At 42.3% G+C, this 24,811-nt stretch overlaps 1 protein-coding gene across 11 annotated transcripts in view; it reads right to left on the bottom strand.

Moving 5' to 3' along the window:
• TTLL5 (tubulin tyrosine ligase-like family, member 5) overlaps nt 1-24,811 on the bottom strand; it is a 317,321-nt gene that overhangs the window by 253,304 nt on the left and 39,206 nt on the right. For all 11 annotated transcript variants that reach the window (XM_010844355.1, XM_010844354.1, XM_010844353.1 and 8 more), the window contains exons 8-12: nt 24,550-24,619; nt 24,041-24,125; nt 12,506-12,607; nt 10,638-10,729; nt 9,746-9,853 (exon numbers count right to left, since the gene is read on the bottom strand). In XM_010844355.1, the coding sequence (XP_010842657.1) occupies nt 9,746-9,853; nt 10,638-10,729; nt 12,506-12,607; nt 24,041-24,125; nt 24,550-24,619 (457 nt within the window). The remainder of the gene's footprint in view (nt 1-9,745; nt 9,854-10,637; nt 10,730-12,505; nt 12,608-24,040; nt 24,126-24,549; nt 24,620-24,811) is intronic.

Raw genomic sequence — 24,811 nt, 5'->3', positions numbered from 1 at the left:
ATCGATCAGATTTGCAGAATCAGCCACAAATGAACACAAATTGAACTCAGAAAAACAAGCAGTAAGACCCGTCATTTAAACACCTCACAATAAGCAGCCGACATATTTACTTAACTCTCTCTCAAATTTAGAGGCAAAGTCCAAGACTCTCAGTTGAAAGGCTGAGAAACCAGTAATGTGGAAAGTAAGAGAAAAGAAAAAAAAACAAAAAACCCAAAGAGAGACAACAGCCTTTATCAGTTCCGTTCAGTTGCTCAGTTTGTCCGACTCTCTGCGACCCCGTGGACTGCAGCACTCCAGGCTTCCCTCTCCATCGCCAACTCAGGTGAATAAAGTCCACCAGGGCCAAATGATCTCAGAATCAACTCTGAACCTAACCAACATCTGTACACACAGATGTACAGATGTGTGACAGCGTCGTAGCACACTGCAAAGCCCAGGTCACCTGAGAGGCTGGAACTGCAGGAGAGGACCGGGGTGACAAAGAGAGCACTCGTATCAGGCTTATCTCTTACAACGATCAACTCGGCTTAATCAAAACCATTTGGTTACTTGGCAGGCTACAAGAGTCCTTAGAGCAAATCTTTTAACTTAGGCTTAGTCTTTTCTCTGGACATTACAGATTTTAAAAGGTAAAAAGCATCAATAAGTTGCACGGAGAATATTAAACTTCCTCACCTTTCGATGTATGTTTTAGCAGCAGTGTCTACAATTTCAAAAATTCAGTTATCCATGATGACATACACCAGTGCTCCTGTCATTAAAAGGTGCAGGCAAACTAGGCTTCTCCAGTTCTGAGAGCTAACTTTCTTGGTTCCTCTGTGTTGTCTCCATCGTGACCGAAAAACAAGTATCTTCAAAGGACTGTTGCTACCACCTTACTCAACAATGTTTCCCCAAGAAAATTTTCCTTGGAGAGATACAGTTCCTTCAACCCCAGCCAAAACAAAACAAACTTGCAAATCTAACTGGTGCATGGTAAGAAGCAGCCTGACTCCAGATCACATTTTACATTAGCGCCCTTATCCCCCTGTTTCTTCCAAGCAGTTTCTTAGAAAGCAATCTACACTTAGCCGCATTCGTTTCTTAATGCCTGTTGACTCTCCCACCCAGAGCAATTTGCTTCTGTTGCCATTCTTTAATAACTGACCGTTCTCGCTATGATCCCAAAGACTGCCTTGCTGCTTTCAGCCCAAGCACCTGAAAACTGCTGACCACCCCTTACTTATTGGAACTTTCCTCGCCCTTGGTTCCAGGACACTGCTCTCGTCTGACTGTCCTTCTTTCTCTCTGTCTTTTGTCCCTTCTCTTCTGCCCAGCTAGTTACTGGTAGGTTTGCTCAGGGTAGCATCCTCAGGTCTCTTCCCTTCTAAGTTCTAGCTCTTCTTGGCTGCTCTCATGTATTCTCATATCTGCAATTAATATTATGATGATGACATTCCAATCTCTGTCTTTAGTCAGGTGTCTCCCGGACACCAAATCCGTAAATCCAAATGCCATCCAGACAGCTTCACTAGGATATCCCACAGGTACTCGACGCTCAACGAAACATAGCTCGATATCTTCTCCCAAAACTTTGTTTGGCTTCCCACTGTTCTTCACCTTGGAAAACCCCACACACTAGTCACCTGTGCTAGAGACACTGTTCACCACCTGCCAAATACAACACATTATCATATCTCTTTCTCTGTTTCTCTTTAGTCTATTTTCTATATTCCCCTTTGAGGTAAAATTTACATATTTAATGAAACGGACAGATCTTAAGTGTGCTATCTGTTGAGTCTTGATACATCCATAAAACCCACATTCGTATCAACACACAGAACACTTCCATCACCCCAGAAAGATCCCTCATTCCCCTTCCTGGTAAATACCCTGCTCCCTGTCACCACACCACCAGAAACTATTATTCTTATTTGTTATACCAGGGATCAGTTTTGCCTATTCTGGAGTCTCATACAAATGGATGCATACAGGATACACTCTTTTGAGTCTGACTTTTCTCATTTAGTATGCTTTTGAGGTTCATCCATCTATCATTATTTCTTATTTGAAGACAGGTTTACTGAGGTGTAATTTACACACAATAAAGTTCACCCTTCTGAATTATAGTTTGATGAATTTTGACAAATGTATGGTCACTCGCCATCACCAACATGTAGAACAATTCTATCACAAATGTTCCCTTTGTCCCTTTGCAGTCAATGCTCTCTCCCGGTCCACTGGCAATCATGATCTGATTTCTGCCTTTTCCAAAAGTCAAATAAACGGAATCACAAAGTACGTGGCCTTCTGAGAGTGGCTTCTTTCACTTAGCACTGGGCGTGTGAGATTTATCTACATCATCACACATGTCAATACTGTAATTCATTCCTTTTACTGCTCAGTAGTATTCCATTTTATAGACCACAATTTGTTTATCTATTCAACGGCTGATAGACATCTGGGCTGCTTCCAATTTTTGGCGATTATAAATAAAACTGCTACGCACATTTGTGTAAAGCTATTTGCATGAACATATGGTTTCACTTTTCTTGGGTAGATACCTAGGAATGGGAGTGCTGGGTCATGTGGCTAAGTGTATACTGTCACTGTGTTCCTCCTACTGCCCATCATTTCCCTAGCACTAGTCTCTCCCTATTGTAGTCTATTCTCCACATGGCCATCAGAATTATGTTCTAAGACACAAATCTAACAGTCAGATGGAAAGACAGGCAGGGAATCGGCCCAGCAACAGACTCTAATGTCAGGCTGGTTCCTGGAGGACTATAGTCATTTCATGGGGCTTTCTGGGCGGCTCAGCAGTAAAGAATCCATCTACAGTGCAGGAGGATCCAGGAGACACTGGTTCAATCCCTGCGTTGGGAAGATCCCCTGGAGGACGGCATGGCAACCCACTCGAGTATTCTTGCCTGGAGAATCCCAAGGACAAAGGAGCCTGGCGGGCTACAGTCCACAGGGTCGCAAAGAATCGAACATGACTGAAGCGACTGAACTACAACACAATAATGTTATACAGTATTCCCTCTGTTATAATTCTGTCATACAAAGCTATAGGTCAAGTCATAATAAAAGTTAAAGGAAAAATAGTAATCCTGTTTTTCCACTGCTCAAAAAACTCCATAGCTGTCTATTGTCTACAGGATGAATTTATACATGCCAGTGCTTTATAAGGAGCAGGAAATGGCAACCCACTCCAATATTCTTGCCAGGATAATGCCATGGACAGAGAGGCCTGGAGGGCTACAGTCCATGGGGTCGCAAAGAGTCGGACAGGACTGAGTGACTGAGCGCAGTGCTTCACAAAGGGGCCCTAAACTACTTCTACAACCTTGTCTCTCACCACCTAATCCAACTCAGGCTACATCTAGTCACACTGAACTTTTCATTTCAAAACATGCCACTTCCTGTCCTGACACTGCATTTTGCATGTCATATTCCCTCTGCTAGGGATGGCCTTCTCTGGCTCCCCGAGGCATAGAGCTGGTAACTCCTTGGATATTCCAAGGGCACCTGAATCACTCTACTACTTGCCCTGAAATGTGTCATTTCATTTCTGCTTATCTCCACCACTTGAGGGCAGAGGTCATGTCTCATTCACTGCTCTATATCAAACAGCCTGTACTATACAAAGCACACAGGAAGCAATCAAGAAATAATGATTTAAAAAAAAGAAGAAAAAAAATTTTTTAATGTAAAACACTACAATTTTTGAGAAAGACAAAATAATTTGCAGCTACTTCCTAAAAATAACCCTAACCAGAAGACTTAATACTCATAATAAAGTCACCAATTACAAAGAAATAGGAGAAATTCTAATTAAGATTTTTACATATTAAGGAGAAATTTAATAAAAAGAGGCATAGAATGGGAGGAGGAAAAAAAAGATTTAACAGAGAAAATAACAGTGCATCCAAGTCCTAAGAAGATTACTAAACATGTCATACCATTAGTTCTGGAAATCAACCTACTAACACTCCCCAGAAAAAAAGTCCTAGCTGAAGTTGTAATCTTTGAAATTGGAAAGTGCTGACATTAGCCAGTGCTCGCTGTCAGTCAAATGCTATTGTATAATGGAAATTCTTTTCACCTTGCTTTGGATTGGAATTAAAAATCTAAGAAGGAAGACTCTATCTGGGGTCCAGCAGGAAAATTTGGGGGAAAAAAAAAAAATACGAAAATCCCACAGAAAAATGAACTAAATAAAAGAAAAAGCCCAGAGCCAATTTGTTACCTAGTCCAATAAATCAACATGGTATCTGGCTACCATATGTAAAGGTGGACTTGAAGGGAGTATCTAGAAGGTGGTGTAGTGGTAAAGAATCTGCCTGCCAATGTAGGAGATGCAAGAGATGCAGGTTTGATCCCTGGGTTGGGAAGATCCCCTGGAGTAGGAAATGGTAGCCCATTCCAGTATTCTTGCCTGGAAAATTCCATGGACAAAGAAGCCTGGCGGGCAACAGTCACAAACAGGGTCACAAACAGCTGGACGCGACTGAGCACGCACGCACGTACACACGCACTGCTGATTAGAACAGAAAGAGGCCTTTTTTAGACCTGATCTGCTAAAAAGGATGATATCATTTTTCCTGAGATCTCGTTACAGGAGAGCAGAGGGAGAATCCAGGATATGAGGCGTGCCAAAAATGGCTGGACGCACCAGAACTTGTATTTATGTGGGTGGAGAGTGAGCCAGAGAGACCTGGCTTTCAAACTTGGCTTTGCCATTTATTAACAGCATGACCTGGGACAAATTATTTAACCTCTCTGAATCTTTTTTCCTTGTCTATAAAACATGAGTAATAAATACCAACAAAACTGTTATGAGGACTAAAGGAAATAGCCAACGAAGTGTGCCTGACAAACAGTAGGTACTTTCTTTTAAGTTCCTTCTACAGTAAACTTCCCTTCCCATCTAAACAGAAGCATTCAATTAGCCAGAAAAGAAAATTATCTCAAAAAGTGAACTGTTTGATGACTTTCATTATTTTTTTTATTGGTCAAGTAGTTTACATTATAAAATGTATGCTGCCCACTGTCAGTCCTTCAGCAAATATTTATGAACAGCCCTACTTTAAGAATGTCAGTTTAGGGGTTTCCCTGGTGGTCCAGTGGTTAAAAAAATCTGCCTTGCAATGCAGGGGACATGGGTTTGATCCCTGGTCCGGGAAGATCCCACATGCCGCAGAGTAACTTAAGTCTGTGAGTCACAACTACTGAGCCTGCCCATCTAGAGCCTATGCTCAGCAACAAGAGAAGCCCACCCACTGCAACTAGAGAAAGCCCGAGCAGCAATGAAGACCCAGTGCAGCCAAAAAATAAATAAATTTTGGAAAAGAAAAAAAAAAGAACGTCAGCATAATTACCCTGTGAAATAGTCTTAAACAATATCAATAAAAGGCCAAACCAGCATACATTCCACAAAATAGGGTATATTGAACATGGCGGTGGTGGTTTAGTCACTAAGTCATGTCTGACTCTTGTGATACCATGGATTGTAGCCTGCCAGCTTCCTCTGTCCATGGGATTCTCCAGGAGAGAATACTGCAGTGGGTTGCCATTTCCTTCTCCAGAGGATCTTCCCCACTCAGGAACTGAACTCAGGTCTCCTGCATTGCAGGCAGATTCTTTACCGACTGAGCTATGAGGGAAGTCCTTATATTGAGCACAGTTAGTCCTGAACAAGGAAATCACCAGTCTCTGACCTAAATGAGGCCAGTCTGATCAATTTCACAAGTGGCAGAACAGCTGGTTCATATGCTCTTGGGCTAGAGAGGACCGGGGTCATAGCTTGTTACTTCAGCCATCCTCATACACACAGATGAAACCACTGTCAGCAGCAGCATCTTTAAAGGATAGCTAACATCCTGTTGTTCTTGGCTGCTTTTCTCCAACTGCTCAAAAAAAAATTTTAAAAAAAAAATTTTCTCATAGCCAGTTATCTCACATTGCCAATTTCCTAAGCATATTTAAAGGGTTGTTGTTTGTAGCATATATTTCACATGGTACCACATTTTCAAAATCTTAAATGCAGCAAATATTAAGACTGTCAAAAGTTTGTTTTATTGGGAGAGGCATCAAAAATCCTATTGACCATTAGCCCTATGACCAAGATGACTTGATTGCCAAAACTCCTCTTCTGACCCCTTTTCTCTTAAGCTGTCTCTTTCATTTGAGTTCTCCAATTCACTAGCTCCAGGGGGAAGGGACTTAATTTCTCAGGGCCCCAATTTCTTAATTCAGACTAATTATTCTCTGAGGTCCTTTCCAGATGTACAAATTTATTAAAAGGCACCAAGTGGCTAAGTTTCTGGGAGCTTATGAAGGTTCCTAGGTCTACTTTTAAATACTATTAACACAATGCAGGTATTTGTGTATGTTGTCTCATGTAAAATTTGGTTTGATTAAACCACCACCTTATCATCTACACCTTGAACACAGCAGGAACTGAGAAAAGTTACCAGCATAAGAAAACAAAGGAACGGGAATATTGAAGATACCTGGAAACATTGTTGGACACTACAGTCATAGGCCAGAGACACTTAGATACTAATGGAGTGCTCTTGGCAAGGAATCACATAATGCGGAAGGGCAGAAACAACCACCCAAAGAATATAGTGAACCCCATCACCCGACTATTGGCTTCCTCTAAAACACCAATGCCCTGTTCAAGCCAAATTCTTCTGGGAAGCTCTCAATTCCTGTTTACTCTAAAACAAATGAAAAAGAGAAGGAGAAAAAAAAAAAAACCAGATTATTCCTTGTAACTTAAACCCCAGGGGAGGTTGGGAACCAGTGGGAGGCAAAGAGATTCACACAAATACACACACGTATACAAAATCACTTCTGATGGGGGGAGGTTAATAAGGCACACAAAATCCCAGGGCTGACAGGAAGTGGAATTAGAACCACAAAAGCCAAGAAGACAGTCAACAGTTTAAAAAACTCCAGATGCACCCAGTTCATTAAAACTGAACACAAGCAGGGAGCCAGGAAGGAGACCCATGGCTGATGAAATAGTCTTACAGGGTATTTCACTGAGTCAGAGAAAGTCACTGCTCATTTCTCATCAGAACTTCTAATGCCATTAAAATCAAGAAATTCTTAAGCTTCCAAAAGGCAATCAGGTAATGAAATAAAATAGAAAACATTCAGAAGAGCTTTTGATGATTTCTAGAACCACGATTTTCACAATAAGAGCTACTAGAAATTTACTCTTATAGAAAAGCCACATAGATATGGAAAAGAAATACTTATTTTTTTAATCTAATAAGGTGTTTGCAGTTGGAATTATATTTCCCATGCCCCCTCCTCAAAAAGAATGCAATAATTTCTAGGAGCTCTAAGTCCTGACTACATCAGATCCATTGGGCCACCACAAGGCAATTAAAGCAAAGAACCAATCATTCATTCAACAAACATTTTCCAGACATCCTCCAATAGCAAAAAAATGCTGCTGTGCACAAAAGGAGCAACAGCAAGGGAGACATTGTTGCCATCTTCAGGGAGACAGACACATAAAGGAGAAGTAGAGGACATGAAGGGGCTCCTGAAGACTGAACAGAAGACTGGGGTCAGGGAGGCTAACTGTGGTGGGAAGACTTAGGAAAACATCACCAAAGAAGTGATACTTGACTTCATCTTGAAAGAAGTCAGGTAAAGTAACAAGAGAAAGATATTTCATCTTTCATCATCTTTCATCATTCATTTCATCTTTTGTCATCTTTCAGGTAAAGTAACAGGAGAAAGATATTTCCGGCATAGGATAAAAGCAGGTGCAAGGCAGAGGGTGAGGAGAGGAGCCACAAAGGCCAGGGAGATGGTAAAAGATTTGGTTCAGCAGAAGCGGAGACGGAGGGGAAGGGGAGACATGGGGACTACTAAGACGCTAAGCTCGGCAGCTACTGATAGGAAGAGAACACAGAGGAACACATACAGAGCAGCATGAGCAGGGAGGGCGCTTGGCTGGGCCAGGATTTCTGGAGGGAGCACGTCAAGTCGAGTCTCAAGATACAAACAGGAGTGTGCAGGGCCAACAGGAGGGGCATCTTCTAGCTGGACAGTGGCACTTACGCAGAGGCCCAAGGGAACGGAGTACGCGGGGACCCCATTGGCTTCTGAGGTGTAAGCGGGGAAATGATACTCCAGAAAAGTCGGCTGGAGTCAGATCCTTAGAGACTTCAAAGCCGTACTAAGTTTCTATTTGTAAGTTAGGTCTGCTGCTGCTGCTAAGTCGCTTCAGTCATGTCCGACTCTGTGCAACCCCATAGACGGCAGCCCACCAGGCTCCCCCGTTCCTGGGATTCTCCAGGCAAGAACACTGGAGTGGGTCGCCATTTCCTTCTCCAATGCATGAAAGTGAAAAGTAAAAGTGAAGTCGCTCAGTCATGTCTGACTCTTAGCAACCCCAAGGACTGCAGCCCACCAGGCTCCTCTGTCCGTGGGATTTTCCAGGCAAGAGTACTGAAGTGGGCTGCCATTGTCTAGGGAGCCGCTAAAGGATTTTAGGAGACACGAACATATTTGCATTTTAAAAGAGATACACAGACATCGTAACCTCTTCTTTTCCTATATAATTTTAGGTCCTAGTTTATCCACCATCTTCTATTCAGAGTCTCAATTTGTATTCCCTTTGTTGAATGCCCCTCAAGTACAGACTGCTATGATAATCTAATATTAAAGAGATCAAGAATTATAATGCCTAATTATAAAAATAACAAAAAAACATTTTTATGGAGTACAAATTAAGGGCTGATAAGTGCCAAGTGCTTGGCACATGTCATCTCATTCGATCTCAGGGTACTCTCAGAAGGTAGGTACCCTCATTATTGCCGTTTTACAGTCGAGGAAACAGGATTAGAGTAATTTGCTGAAAATCAGGAGTGTAGATGAGTCTCAAACTCAGTCTGTCAGGCTCTAACACGCGTGTTCTTTAGTTCTCTGGTATCCTGCCTCTGGAGCAAGCTGGGGCTCTCACAGTCTTACTACTGTATTCCTTTAATTATCCGCCCCATCAATGAGCCTCCTGTGTTTCACTAACGCAGCCTGCCACCTGCTGAAAGTCTGTGTGACTGCACAGACACTCGTACCAGCCTTCACCAAGGAGTCACAGCCGCACAGACAGCAAATGGGTGCAGGTACCCGCAGTGCCACAGTCACAGCTAGAGGGTCAGTGGGCAGCAGGCTCCCCGTCTGGCAGTTGTGAACTGCTTCCTGCTCCTTCTCTGTGCAATCGGGGAATTAAGGGTGGGAGGGGAGGGGTGGAGGAGGAGAAAGGGAAGAAAGAAGAGGTGGGGTGGGGTGGGTGGGGGGGAACTCACTAGAAAGAAGACTGAAACAAAGAGGAGGAGTCATTGGAAAATGGGAGAAAGTACATACTGGTACCAGCCAGAGCTTCTTGGAACAGTTCCCAGTCTGGCTGCCAAAGAGCTCTGGAATATATTTGTTAGAGCTGGATTCCTGTACAGTCCGTTGCAGACTTTTTCTGATTGCACTCTGACAAAGAGACCCACACTCTTAGTTCCAATCCCCGCTTCCCACACAGAAAGCTGGTTAGTCCTCAGGGGACCTCCAACTAAGCTCACCACTGGCCTCTTCATATGCTACGTGAGTTTAGAAAAGAAACAAAAGTCCACCACATACCTTTGACTCCTGTAGAATCACTAAGCCTCTCTACCCCAGGATCCCATCCCAACTTCCCGAGCCCCTTTTCACAAAATACGTTAAGCTTCTTGAGTCTTCTTACCAAAACAACTGCTCCGATGAGGAACAAAGGTTTTACAGGCTGTGGCAATAGCTAGTTCAGCAGAGATTATAGTCTTAATGATCAGGTCCTCTACATGGGCCATCAGTGCTACAGAGGAAAAAAGAAAAAAAACACTATAATGCATGGATTAGGACTGGATTCCAGAACACAGTATAATTATAAAAGCACACGTGCTCATTCAAAGAAGTCTTCACGTGGCATGTGAATGGTGCTCCATGTGAATGGTGCTCCAGGACAAGGCATGTATGTGAACAGAGGGATGCAGGCAAGAATGGAGGTCCTGGGGGATGCACTCAAGTGGCCTCCAACGACAAGAGACAGACTGGAAAAGGAGTCTTCCCCTCTTCTTATTCTCCTCCTCTCACCCTGCCCTTTGTGGACTGAACCAGGCCTGCAGGCACAGGTTCTCATTCTGCTCAAGGCTCAGTGATAGTGTCCACTTTGATTCAGAGCCCTTGTACTCAAACTTGACCCCGTCCATTCACTAATTCAACAACATGAATGAGAGAGACTGCCTGAGGAAAATCTGAACTCAGGGCCAATGCAGAGGTAAGACAATTTGTTATATCAATCTAAAAAGCTGACCGTAGTTTAGTGAGAGCACTTTGATAGTCAAGAAGGACAAACTCACTAAAGACTAAGGAAAAAGTTGTCTTCCAAACTAGAAACAAGAAAAGGGATTTGGGGAGCCACGATAAGTAAGCCCGTTGTTCTCTGTCTTGTAAAGGGCAGGAAAAATTAGCACTAAGAACCATGATCCCATTAGACATCTCAGCGACACTTTCAGAAGTAGAGAGAAAGACTCCTGGTAAGAGGCAATAGTGCCGTGACGCAAGAAGCGAAGTCAGGAAGGAACAGGCCCGGCACTCACCAGTTGTGTCTCTGCCTTCTTGTTTCAGATACCGGAGCATAGCGCTCATGCTCCACTTGTTCCCATAATCCTCCACTTCCGGGTCATCACAGCTAAAACAGATTCATGGATCAAGGTCACAGAGGCAACTAGGCCTGCCTCTAGAAATAAGAGTTTCCAAATAGTCTTTAGAGAAATCTTCCCTTTGCTGACTTCCATTCACCCATTTTTTTTTTCTTGGTGCTTTTTTGTCATATCTGCCTTTGTATCAGTTTCTTTTATCGAAATGAAAATGCATATATTAACAGCTCACCTTAATGAAGGAGGTTGGGGAAAAAGAAGGCAAAATCCTCCTTAACTAAACATGATGCATCATGAATGAGTAGAACAAATTTGCGACTGTGAACAAATTTAAGAATGGTCACAATGCATTGATAGACTGAAATGGTTTGGGATACTAACTGGCCTTTGAGGTAAATGTCACACGTGCCCACAAAACCACCTCTCATGCCATTTTCAGACCAGAACTGAGTCTCTTGGCTAGTGAGCTAATCTTGTGTAGCATTTTAATGAGCTAACCCTGAACAGAACAGTGTTGACATCTGAAGCAAGCTCCCTTCTGTCAAGTGGTAGACATGGCTTTTTGGGGGATACCTTTTGAGGTATCACCCAAGGGAAAACTCTCCAGGGCGACACCTGAAGCAATGAAGTACACCACTATTACAGCCACAAACAGGGTACATTCCCAGACTGCTGGAAGGGTTTTGCAATCTGAAACCTGTATTTTACAGCTGCCCCCTTATTCCCCACCACCAGCCCTCAACCTACCAGTTGCATCTTTGCCCATCTTCCAAAGTCCAGGATACTGTACCTTCCACCAATTCCAAACACCGGTCACAGGACACTCAATGAAATCTATACAGCTCTGGCAACTATGCCATCACTTCCAGATTCCTTTCTTTCTTTCCTTGGACCTTCTAGGGACCTATTTTTAGTCTCAGTAGAAAGTAACTGTTTGGGTTTCTTTTTTATTTTTCCACTTTCTGGCAAAATTATCAGGATGAAAGAAAACAGAGCAGAAAGAATATTTCCACACAGCTGGGCTGGTACTCTGTTCCACTGAATCTTTTTCTGAGATGGCCTCATTTCTTTTCTTATTTAATTTATTCCTAACATTTTTCCCCTGATCATAAAAATGTTTTAGAAAAACTTAGGAAATACATAAAAGCACAGAGAAGACGACAGATATCCTCCACCCATAATCCCATCCATTATAGTTAAGGACTATTCACATTTTAAAATCTATCCTTCTAGTTTTCTTCTCTCCCCCACACTCCCTCAAGGGGGAAAAAAATCAGCTTTAGTTATCCTATGTATTCAAAAAAGAAGTGAAATTGCGTGCACTGTATAGTAACCTGCTTCTTCCCCCAGACAATGTACAGGGATGAACATTCTTGTCTCTGAACCTGTGTGCATGCCCTTTGTTATTTCTTAAGGTTAAGTTCCTAGAAATACAATTGCTGGGTCAAAGGGCACAGTATTTTTGAAGCTTTTGATACATTTTGCCAAGTGCTGAAATGACCTAACTTCTTGGCTTCTAAAAAGTTCCATATGCCTAGAAAATTCCCACCCCTAAGTCAAGTGAGGGAACTTAACAATGAGGAAGACAAAACTTGGGAAGGCAGGCATATTTTGGTGGAGAAACGGGACACTGTGGCTGGGCAATCAATAGAGAAGCCATAGCAGGTGAGCCTCAAAACTACACGAAACAACTCTAACAGCTCTACTCTAAGTCACAAGTATATAAAAGTCAAGTTTTCCTCCAGTGCACTTCAGCATCTGCCTCTGAGGCTGACCTCCCTGGCTCCTAGCTCAGGCACAGTCAGTACCTGACATAGTCTCCACTCTTCTTATTCACACTGTAATTGGTCAGGTGCATGAACTGGTTCCGAATGTTCTTGGCTCCTTGGTCATATCGCACAGTTGCAAACCTGATAAAAGAGACAGAGGTTAAATATCACAATAGGGCTTCAATAAAACATAGGGTCAATGAGATATTAATAAAGAGAGGGTGGCATCTGCTCAAACCCTGAGTGCTTATTAAGTGCCAACTCCCGCGCTAAGTGTTTCATGTATAACATCACATTTAATTCAACCATTAAAGCGATTCTTTGAAGTAGGGACTGGTATGTCTAATTTTTTTGATATGAACATTAAAATATGACTTGGAAGATTAAGTAACTTGCCCCAAATCACACTGACTCCAAAATCCATGTTCTTAACCATGGATGTTTTCTGATATAAAATCTTAGTCTGATAGGAAGGATTAAAATGAAAACAAATTTATTCACAATCAGGGAAACTGTATAGGATGCTACAGATGAGGGCACATTAGCTGGTCAAGAAACACTTGAGTGTCTATACAATAGTACCTGGTACTAAGGCATTCTTTGGAAAACATTATGCCAAAAGGAAAAAAGGACGCATAATAATATATAGACTTAGAACTCAGAGCCACAGGAAAAAAAACAAACTGATCTATAAAATTAAGAAAATAATGGCAGCATTAATAGCATACAAAGGCTAGGTCTACAGAATGGCATAAATGTAAGCATAGAGTGGATTAATTCCTGAATTTGGAATGAAGGCAAAAAGAGGGATTAAACACGGAGTCCACTGAAAACAGAGCAGCAATCCGATATTCTGGACTGTTGTCAAAAGAAGACTGAAGTATAAAATATCTGTGCCTCTGAAGGAAGTAGCCAAGGAGAGAGAAAACTTTCCAGTGATGCTCAACATCAACAAAAGGACACTGGAGTTGAATGGTTATGGTAAATATATCATTCCCTGTTTACATACCACTCTAACCGTATCACCCCCTTCACTAAAGCAGTTGTCCCAAGAGGCACAGCCAAGCGTGTGAAAAAAAATCCTGGAAGGCCACAAGTTTATTTTCATATGATTTGCAAATTATTTACATGTGCTTACTCAGACTATGAAGTCAACATGAATTTTTACCACATTAAAGGGCAACATTTAAAATTTCTCCTTTCCTCTATTTCTTCTCACTCACCCACTATCTCTGTTCCTTAATTCCCCGTACTGGAAATATACAAGAGCCAAAAAAGAAGAGTGGAAAAAGGACAAACCCTCAAAACTAAAATAAACAAACATGAGGCCAGGAAGAAGGATGTGGACAAAGAGAAAATGTTGACCAGGCATGCACAGCTAAGGGACAAGAGTTTGACTGTGTGAGAAGGACTTCAGATTTTCCAGAAACTTCCGGTAGTTATCACTTAACTTCAGCCACGTCATTCTATGGTGAGTAAACCTTACCTATATATCCCCGCCTTTCTTCTTCAGAGATTCTTCAATGAAGAGGGAACCAGTCATTCTCTGAATTCTTGTGCAATGTGAGGGGGGCCCATGCAGGCCCTGCAGAGGCAGCCTGCCTCAACCAGACATTACCTCACAGAGACATACCTCCTGCCATCTCTCCCCCAAAATAATGATTTAGAAGGAGGAAAAAAAGTTCTGCTTCAGAGAAAGAGGTTTTTCACCTCTTCTAAATTCAAGTATCTGATCTAATTTGGTCAACAATGTGAAAAGATTGGCAAAGGCCTGGCAGTCAACCGTAAACTGGTACCCAACATATCTGTCGTCCCTACACTCCTTTTTTCAGTAGGACTACATCTCTAAAAAAAAAAAAGAAAAAAAAGTTTTCTTCTTCCTAGTCTTCCTTTTTGCTGGAGCATTTATGTTCTAAAACTCAGCAAGGACAAGATTATTTATGTTACAGTTCTACAGAGCATAAGCAGAAGTAAGAATAAGAGAAAACAAAAACGAAAAACCTGAACCCAGTGGAAGTTACCCAAAAGGGCCAAAGCGCTACTTTGTTTATTTCAGTCAGCAGAACAAGGAAAGGAGAAGACCATGGAGAGGAAAGGCAGGCGCACGTGACCTCTGTCCTCCCGTCCCAGGAGGTTCTTACGGTCCTCACTGAAGCAGGATGGAACAGACCCTATTCATCTCTGATAACCACTTTCCCACATTTTCTTCTTATTTCTAGACCAAAGGTCCTACTAACTTCAGATCTGGCCTACTAACCAAGTTCTGATCAACCTACACAGATTGTTTTTTGTTTTAAAACTTGAATAACTTGGCCATCATTTAAAATTGAGACCTTTCTTCCTCAAGTCCAGTGGCAGGCAGGGCCCACGTGAGGAAGATGGTGGACAGGACGGGAAGGCAGCCCAGAGGCAATACAAGGAGGAGGTTATCTAAGCAGGGTGGTGGCCCCACAGGGGTCAAAGTTCACTCAAGGAGGGCATCTGAATGGAGTGGTAACAGGAAGGTTGGAGATTGGCTACATACGAGGGAACTGAGTAAATACGTGTGTTGAAGATAACAGAAGTCAGATTCCTCGCTGTTGGAAAAAAAGGCAAAAAATATGGAAAGGGGAAAAATGAGCACGAATCCGGTAGTTTTGAGGTAAAATTGGAGGTGTTCACCTGAACTCTTGCTTTTCAATACAGAGATACAGAAAAAAAAATAAAGATGTAAATGTCTATGTATTTGTACATGTAGGTATATCTATACACATATTTCCTAGGTCTGTCCATTGCACAAACCTAAGAGTAGACATAGCTGAGAACTATGAGCATATCTAGCACCTGTATCTGGATTTCCAAATACTATCCTCCATTAAGGGGCTTCTCAGATGGCTCAGTCGGAGAAGGCAATGGCACCCCACTCCAGTACTCTTGCCTGGAAAATCCCATGGATGGAGGGCCCTGGTAGGCTGCAGTCCATGGGGTCGCTGACAGTCGGACACGACTGAGCGACTTCACTTTTACTTTTCACTTTCATGAATCAGAGAAGGAAATGGCAACCCACTGCAGTGTTCTTGCCTGGAGAATCCCAGGGACAGGGGAGCCTGATGGGCTGCCATCTTTGGGGTCGCACAGAGTCGGATATGACTGAAGTGACTTAGCAGCAGCAGCAGCAGCAGATGGTTCAGTGGTAAAGAATCTGCCTGCTGATGCAGGAGTCCTAGTTAGACATGACTGGGTAGGGAAGACCCCGTGGAGGAGGAAAATAGCAACCCACTCCAATATTCGTGCAAGGATAATCCCATGGATAGAGGCCCCAGGTGGGCTACAGTACATGGGGTCTCAAAGAGTCAGACATGACTGAGCATGCACACACCTGATCCTCCATTAAAAGCAATCATTGCTCCTTGGAGATAATGGTTGACTCAGGGCTGGGCAGAGAAAGAAGATGAGCCTGAAATATCTTGTGCTTAAAGAATGAAGGGACACGTCAAAAGAACACCAAAGTCAGCTTACAGGAGCTCCCACTGGCCAAATCTGGGGCAATTTCAGCATCAGAATAAATCAAGAGAGTAAAGGATTATAACCCATTAAGTAACATAGGAATCCTTAAGTCCACATTGGTGTATATAAACAAATGAATACATGAATGGGATGGAGAGAAAACTCTTTCTGGGGCTAAAATGCCAAATAATAAAAGTAAAAGTATGATGGGATTAGAAATTCATCACTGGACAACCATCATAGTAATCATTCATTCAAGCAAGAAACATCAATGAATATTAAAATTGGGTGAAAATGTGATGAGGAATGACATCCTACATGGTCTCAAAGTATCTCTTCATAAGATAATAATGTGTATCAATTACAGGGGGAAAACAAAGCAATTTTACAGTGGAGAAATCTGCCAGATGTTGTCCTAAGTGTCAAACACCACTAAATAATTGTCATATACCATCAGATTTAATGTGTGAGAACATGGCATCACTTCTGTGACATTCTGGCCAAAAATATATAAGCTGAGTCTAATTATGAAAAAATAACAGACAAACCCAAATTGAAGGCCATTCTACAAAAAGACTAGCCTAAATCTTCAAAAATGCTAGTCATGAAAGTCAAGGAAAGGCAGAGTAAACACTCCAGATCAAAAAAGACTAAAGGGACGTGATAGCTAAATATAATGTGTGATCCAGAATTTGGACCCTTGTATTATAAAGAAAACTATCAGGACAGTTGGCCAAATTTGAATGAGGTTCTCAGACGAAAGGGAAAAGGCAGTCCTTCATACTATTTTTACAGTTTTTCTATAACATCAAAATGGCTTCAAAATTAAAAGTCTAAAAACTTTTATCAACAAAAATAAGTTTCTCTTATTTTTAATAATTAATAATAAAATCTAGATTTTTTTCAGCCTCCCTTAAAACAGCCAGAAGATTTGGCAATACCACCTGTTCTAGTCCATTCAGGCTGCCATAACAAAATACCATAAACTGTGAAGCTTATAAACAACAGAAATTTATTTCCATTGGCTGGAAGTCCAGGGTCCAGATGCAGGCAGACAGAGAGCACCTTCCTGTTGTATCCTCACAAGGTGGAAGGGGTAAAGAATCTCTCCAGGACCTTTTTCATAAAAGGGCACTAATCATATTCGTGAGGGCTTCACCCTCATGACCTAATCCCCCCAAAGCCCCCACCTCCTAATACCTTGCAGGGGAGGGGTTAGGATTTCAACATATGAACTTGGGAGATCACATTCAGACCGTAGTACCAGCATTACTGCACATCAGTTACTTACTGCCAATGAACAAACAGTAAAGGCCCTTCGGGTGGGACATGTGATCTACCGTTCTCCAGTCTCCAACCAGCCAACTTACTCAGTGAATGTCCTTGTAAGCATTCTGGTTTGTGACTTGTGATTTAGATTCTTACATATCAAACTTCACTCTATTTAGGTCTGAAAGCTTCAACAAGTTTCTTTACTAGAATTAAACTACCCTACTAGATAGGCTTCCCTGGTGGCTCAGAATCCTCCTGGCAATGCAGGAGTCATAGGAGACGCAGGTTTGATCCCTGAGTTCGGAAGATCCCCTGGAGAAGGAAATGGCAACCCACTCCAGGATTCTTGCTTGGGAAATCCCATGGACAGAGGAGCCTGGCAAAGAGTTGGACATGGCTTAGCAAATAAACAACAACTTTATAAATACTTCTCCCCTAACACATACTGAAATTTACATCATGAATTAAGTCTTGAACCTCCCTCTTAATGAAATCAAGATTTAGGAACAGTTCTCAAGACAGAACCTGGAGAAGGAAATGGCAACCCCACTCCAGTATTCTTGCCTGCAGAATCCCATGGACAGAGAGAGGAGCCTTGCAGGCTACAGTCCATGGGGCCGCAAGAGTCAGATATGACTTAGCAACTAAACCACCACCTCAAGACAGAATTCCATAGCCTTGACCTTTAAACCAAAATAAAGAAAGAGTAGAAAACAAAAACGGAGGCAGTGGGGTAGGGGGATGTCTGCTTTCTTTGCCAAATCTGAAACCCTGGTACTATTTCACAACCTACAGATGAATAGAGAACTATATGCCCTTTTCTCTTTTTTTTATTTTGTGACACTAAAACATATATAATCTTTATTCTGACAATGCATTCTTAAATCAAAAACATTTCCTTTTTGCTTTCTAATGTTTCTCAGTAAGAATCAAGACAATGATAATAATTTGTCTCAAACTCCTGAGTGTGAATGTGAAGGAAAGGGTTTCGGCGTTAGACATATAGCAGGTACCTGATGAGCACTAACTAAAGCTACACTTGGAGTTGCTCCTTTGGGAACTTGACCAACATGGGACTCAAACAGGAAAAGAAATCAGAGTTAGTGGGGTCTTTTGCAAACTCTCTTCCCTCATTCAAAAACTACTTTGTTCTTCTATGAATATGACACCGTAGTCAGAGTCACAGGGAATCCAGATAGAGGACAGTTAAAACCGCACCCCCGACCCCGCTTTGATAGCTACATATTCTAACAAACATTCACCACCACTGCACAAAGTAAGAGGAGGCCAGCTCTCAGGAGACCCTGGCTGTGGCACACATGTTATCTTTCAGCAGGTGGAACCCGTTCAGAGCCAGAAAGGCCTGGAGGATGAAGAGACGGCACCTCGGGCAGTCTTGCCAGAAGCCACTGGGTTTCATCCCGGCCTGACCCAGAAAAATCTCATGGAAGAGAACGAGAGGCCCACCAGCTCTCTGATCTGCTGTCAACCAGCTGCGGCCGGAGACTGCCAAAGTGCTGCGATGACTAGGCAGCGCCCTGCGGAGCCGTCTGGGAGGGGATTACCAGCCTGATCCTCTGCTCTTCGGAGCCAGAAATGACTCAAACTTCACAAACAGCCGGGGCCTGCCAGGGAGGGTGACAATGAGCGCTGGAGAGGGTTTTCTCCCCCTGGTTGGTGTCTCTCCCCCCCTCTCACTGCGGTGGCAGATTCTGGACAGTGTGCAGCCTGTGAGGTAATCTGAATTCCTTGGCAACCGGCAAGTACCTGAATTCTTTCAAAACCACAGGAATCCAGCAGAGAAAAGGTAAATATCCCAGCGGAGCCAGTGTTAATTAGCAAGGAAGGCTACTGAAGAAGGAACTGGGGGTGGGGGAGGAAGGGAGAGGCATCTCAAATGCTTTGGGATCTTTTCTCAATTTCCACTGAACAATATGGCCGAGGAAGAAGAGGGGCGGTCCCCGACTTGGGCCTTGTCAGGGTCCCCTCCTCCCAGGCCAGAGCGTGGGTGGAACTTTCCTGGTTCCCTGGATGGACACTTTCATTTCCCCCCAGTGGCCAGCGCTACCTATCTTTGGGTCACCGGATAGCACATTTGGTTTTCAACTCAATTTGGTTTTAAGGTTTTTTTTTTTTTTCTAACTTTTTATTTTTCCTGTTTCAGTGAAAATTTGGCTATTAGTTTTGTCTCCAAAAGGGCCTCGTCCAATCATTTAGACCACATACTGGATCCACCTAAAACTGTAAAATCCAGGACAAAGGCTTTTTGGATTCCACCTCTGACAGGAAAAAGAACCTACAGCATTTCGGTAGAGAACTGCACCCCTCTCTGGAAACTTGAGTGTCCCCTGCTGGTGCAAAACAGCAGCAACACACACGTGAAACTCACAACTAGGACGGGGCAAAATGCTGGACTCCAATACCACTAACACAGTTTTTTTTTAAAGTCTCAATAATTGGCTCACATATAAGAAAATGATGAGAGTTTTTCTACTTCCTATGTAAACAAAGCAAGGACAAATCAAATGATTTACCTAGAAAGAACCTACTTTGGGTCTTTTTCTTCAGCAAATTTAAGAATGTAAAGAATTTACACAAAAGTCTTTTTTCACAGAACTGTCTTGCAAAAAGAACTTAATCTTTCTGTCACTTAAACATGAATTTTGAGGCCCCAAATGGAAGTGATAAGGGATAAAATCATTCTTTTCTAAAGAAGGAAACCAATTACACTGCCACTGGTTCTGTCTCTTTAGGAAAGATTATGGTTTTTCTTGCTGAGCCTCAAAGTAAAATGGTCTAGTGATCTCATCCCGAACTGATTATCTTCAGTAATGTCTATTTAAAACACACGTGACCCAAGATTACTAGAGGCTGCAGAGCTGGAGATGCTGTAGACTATTGTTGAATGTAATGACACAGTCAAACGGCTTCTGAGGATTAAAAAGCAACAGATGAATGCCAAGATACACAGTGGTTAAGACACAGGGACTTAGGCACATGGAAGCTATTGTGCAGAGCATATGCACCCTCCCAGGACTAATAGCCTATCATAATGAACCATTGTAAGGATTTCACATTCACCTAAGGCGATGGCACCCCTCTCCAGTACTCTTGCCTGGCAAATCCCATGGACGGAGGAGCCTGGTGGGCTGCAGTCCATGGAGTCGCGAAGAGTCGGATACGACGGAGCGACTTCCCTTTCACTTTTCACTTTCACGCATTGGAGAGGGAAATGGCAACCCACTCCAGTGTTCTTGCCTGGAGAATCCCAGGGACGGGGGAGCCTGGTGGGCTGCCGTCTATGGGGTCGCACAGAGTCGGACACAACTGAAGTGACTTAGCACCAGTAGCAGCAGCATACTTTCAGGTAAAATAAGCCAAAGCCTTGAAAATTCATATTTTTTTTTTGTTCAATTTAATCCAAATTTTTACAAAGTTGTTTTCCAAATTATTCTGAGGAAGAGCATCCACTTTTTAAATATACATATATATACTCAGTTCCAGCTGGAGGCAAGAGACAAGAGTTACTCAGGTCAGTGGTTTCTGACTTCCCACACACACCCAACAGCCAAAGCACTTGCACATCTGTAGTAAACTCTATAATAAATATCAGTACTGCTCTCATTTCATATCCGAATGACTGAGGCTTAAAACGACACCAAATTTTACCAATAGAGAGGGTGTTAATATTGTGGGTGAAATACCTTTGGAATAATATGCAAAACACAGCGCGATGAGATCCTGGAGAAACAGTGAGCATAACCTTGAGGCCTTCTCCCCATTCAAGAAGCCCAGTCTAGACTAGATATTCAGTGCTGCTCCTCACGCTCTATGTGACTCCTCCCCCAACTACCAAAGAACAAGAATGTCAGAACACGAAGATTGTTTTGTGTGGCCACGGGTGTCTACCCAGGTCATCTCATCCTAATTCTGCAACAAGCACAGTAAATGACATTTAATAGAAATATGATGATGGACAGTCACAGCTGGTTTAAAATTTACAAATATAGGCTCTCATGAACCCTCTTAAAAAAAAAAAAAAAAAGAGGTCCAGTTTAGTACATTACCATACATCAAATAGATGGCCAATGGGAATTCTCAGTATGACTCAGGGAACTCTAGCTGGGGCTCTGTAACAACCTACAAGGGTGAGATGGGGAGGGAGGTGGGAGGTAGGCGCAGGAGGGAGCGGACATGTGTATACCTGTGGCTGATTCATGCTGATGTTTGGCAGAAACTCACACAGGACTATAAAGCAATTATCCTTCAATTAAAAGTAAATAAATTTTAAAAATAAAAGGAGTCCAGTTTAGAACTTAGAATTGCAGGAGGAAAGACAGCTAGGGAGTTTGGGACGGACATATACATGCGACTGTATTTAAAATGAATAACCAACAGGGACCTACTATAGGACACGAAACTCTGCTCAACATTAGGTGACAGCCTGGATGGGAGGCGAGTTCGGGGGAGAATGAGTTCCTTTGCTGTTCACCTGCAATTATCACAACGTTGTTAAACAGCTATGCTGCTGCTGCTGCTAAGTCGCTTCAGTTGTGTCCAACTCTGTGCGACCCCACAGACGGCAGCCCACCAGGCTCCCCCGTCCCTGGCATTCTCCAGGCAAGAACACTGGAGTGGCTTGCCATTTCCTTCTCCAATGCAGGAAAGTGAAAAGTGAAAGTGAAGTCGCTCAGTCGTGTCTGACCCTCAGCGACCCCATGGACTGCAGCCTACCAGGCTCCTCCGTCCATGGGATTTTCCAGGCAAGAGTACTGGAGTGGGGTGTTGAACAGCTATACTCCAATACAAAATAAAAAGTTAAAAAAAAAAAAAAGGAGTCCAGTTTATGGCAGGACATAATCAGTTCCTGAGAAGGGTACAGGAGACAAGTTGAATGAGGATGAGTGGAGGTGAAGAAGCTCATGACACACACAGGAGGGAAGCTCAGACATCTCAGATTACAAAAGGGACCCTCAGCACTTTATACACCTGAGCAGAAGTCAGGGGCCCATTTCACTGTCTTCTCATTCTAGGTAATATACTCAGCTTTTATCCCTATACATCAAAATATGAGAGCACAAGTGTCTCAAAACACTACAGAAAACTTTTCCAGGAAAATATGATTAGAGTTAGTAGTTTGTGCCCAGATACCTGGTTCAGCCCTTTATCTAAACACTGAGAAATGTTTTCGTTTTTCTCCCCCTCAATTTTCAAGGAACCAGAGATCAGAACTAGGGTGCTTCAGTGGCCATCAGTGTTCCCAGGATTTAAACTCAAAAATCTTAGTAAAGAATATGACCGGGCTTATAAATGCTGTCAGTGCCACCTAGAGGTAAAGGGAAGACATGGCTCAAGCAGTTAGAATCCAGTTGAATGTTCTCGCCCTCGGACTCTAGTCACAGGATGCATCAAAAACGTCTAAGTCTAAAAAATAATTAAAATATGATTCTAAAAGAACAGTTACCAGAATATAATAATATATGTCAAAACACCAATAATTATATGGATAGCCTTCTTTTATTCATGGTATTTCTCATCTTTGAAGTACATTTTCTAAAACACAGAAACACGTATAGGCCATGCTTTTTACAGATGCAAACCACCTCCTAAAGTACTACACTATATAAGGAACTTCAGAGCAAGCTACTTGGGAAAAAAAAAGTATATTTATATATTTATATATATATTTATATATATATATATATATATATCAGAGAAGGCGATGGCACCCCACTCCAGTACTCTTGCCTGGAAAATCCCATGGATGGAGAAGCCTGGTAGGCTGCAGTCCATTGGGTCACTAAGAGTTGGACACGACTGAGCGATTTCACTTTCAGTTTTCACTTTCATGCACTGGAGAAGGAAATGGCAAGCCACTCCAGTGTTCTTGCCTGAGAATCCCAGGGACGGGGGAGTTTGGTGGGCTGCCATCTACGGGGTCACACAGAGTCGGACACGACTGAAGCGACTTAGCTTATATATATATATATATATATGAAAAGAACACAAACACACCAAATTTATCCTTATTTTAAATGATTTAAGGGGTCTAAAATAACACTGTCAGCTGTAAAATTTTATGGATACAGGAAGTGAAACTTCAAATTAAGTTGAACTTTATTTTGTAAGTCACACTACCTTAAAACCTACAAAGTACCTCAAGAAAACAGAAATATACGTATGTGTGTGTATGTGTATAAAATCCCTAAAAATATATTAAAGACTTGTAAATTAAAAAAAAAAAAAAAGTGGCTAATGCCCCTCTCTTAAATACAAGAGGTCATGAAACAGCTCAAGCCTTCAGCTCTGGAGTCAGATCCAGGGGTTTAAATGCCCTCTCCACTGTCAACCAGTTGGAGACGTCAGGGAAGTGACTTCAAGTTTCCTTAACTCTCTAAGCCTCAGTTCCTTCAACTACAAAATTACCTCAACTTTAAGGTTGTTGTGAGCATTACAATAAATGTCCGGTATATAACAGCTATATACATGTGGGATATTTTTTTTTCCTTTCTAGAACATTTGTGAAGCATAGTGGCCCGAGAATTTTCCTACCTTACCACCGCTGCATGAGAGCACAATATGATCCTGGATCCCAGCTGGGAAAGGTAAGCGTGTACATATACAGGCTTATTCACGTGCATGGATATGCGGGTGAGACTGTGAATGAAACTAAGACTGATTTCTGTAATCTGAAGCTCCTCTGGGGACACTCCTGTTTTCCTGAGTTGAATACAACAGGAACGATGACCTGACCTTAACACACTCTTCAGTGGGTCAACTCACATTAGCAACACCCTACACCCGAGGGTCTCTTACCGAGCTAGTCCTTCTTCATAGAGATAGATGACAAGAGGGTCATAGGAAGTCACGAGCACATAGAGGCGCACATCAAATTTGAAATCTAGAAAAAAAAACAGGGTGCAAAGGGAAAAACTAAGCTCTTGGTTTTGTTACAGAACTGAACAGGACAACTGTAACAGAGAAACGTGAAAGAAAAAACAGTCCTCTCCCCCAGGAAACAAACACTGTGCACACACCTTACCTTTGAGGATAAATAATGATTATACCACATAAACATATATAGTTTCCATACATATCTGTTACTATTATAACAAGAGAACACACTGTTTTTTATTATCTCAAAATCATCTTCAAAGTAATCCCATGAGGTAGGTAAGAAACCAGCTTCATCTCTGGAGTCACAGTTGCCAAGCATTTCACACTAGCTTAATAAACACTTACTAGAGAAGACTATAAAAATGTTAAAAAAAAAAAAATTTGGTGAGATCTAGCCCAATCCAGTCAAAGGCTTAATCACAACTCACCATCTATGAGCAGGGGGTTGTTAATATAACGGGAGACCAGGATGTTCTCTTCCAGGGAAATCTGGTTTGGCTGTTGAGCAAAGAGAAAACTGAAAGGTCAAAATGCAAAGGAAACCTAGCTTACTGTAAAGAAGCTAAGTTCTTAACCTTTGAGAAATGATAATATGGAAAACTAAAACTTTAAGAAAAGTTTTCCTCTAAGCTACCCATACATTAGTTGGCCATATAATATACCACTTCCATAAACATTGTGAGAATCCAG

The sequence above is a fragment of the Bison bison genome, unplaced genomic scaffold (genome assembly GCF_000754665.1).
Source record: "Bison bison bison isolate TAMUID 2011002044 unplaced genomic scaffold, Bison_UMD1.0 scf7180017864201, whole genome shotgun sequence".
NCBI classification, from domain to species: domain Eukaryota; kingdom Metazoa; phylum Chordata; class Mammalia; order Artiodactyla; family Bovidae; genus Bison; species Bison bison.
This window is presented reverse-complemented; position numbering and strand designations above follow the sequence as displayed.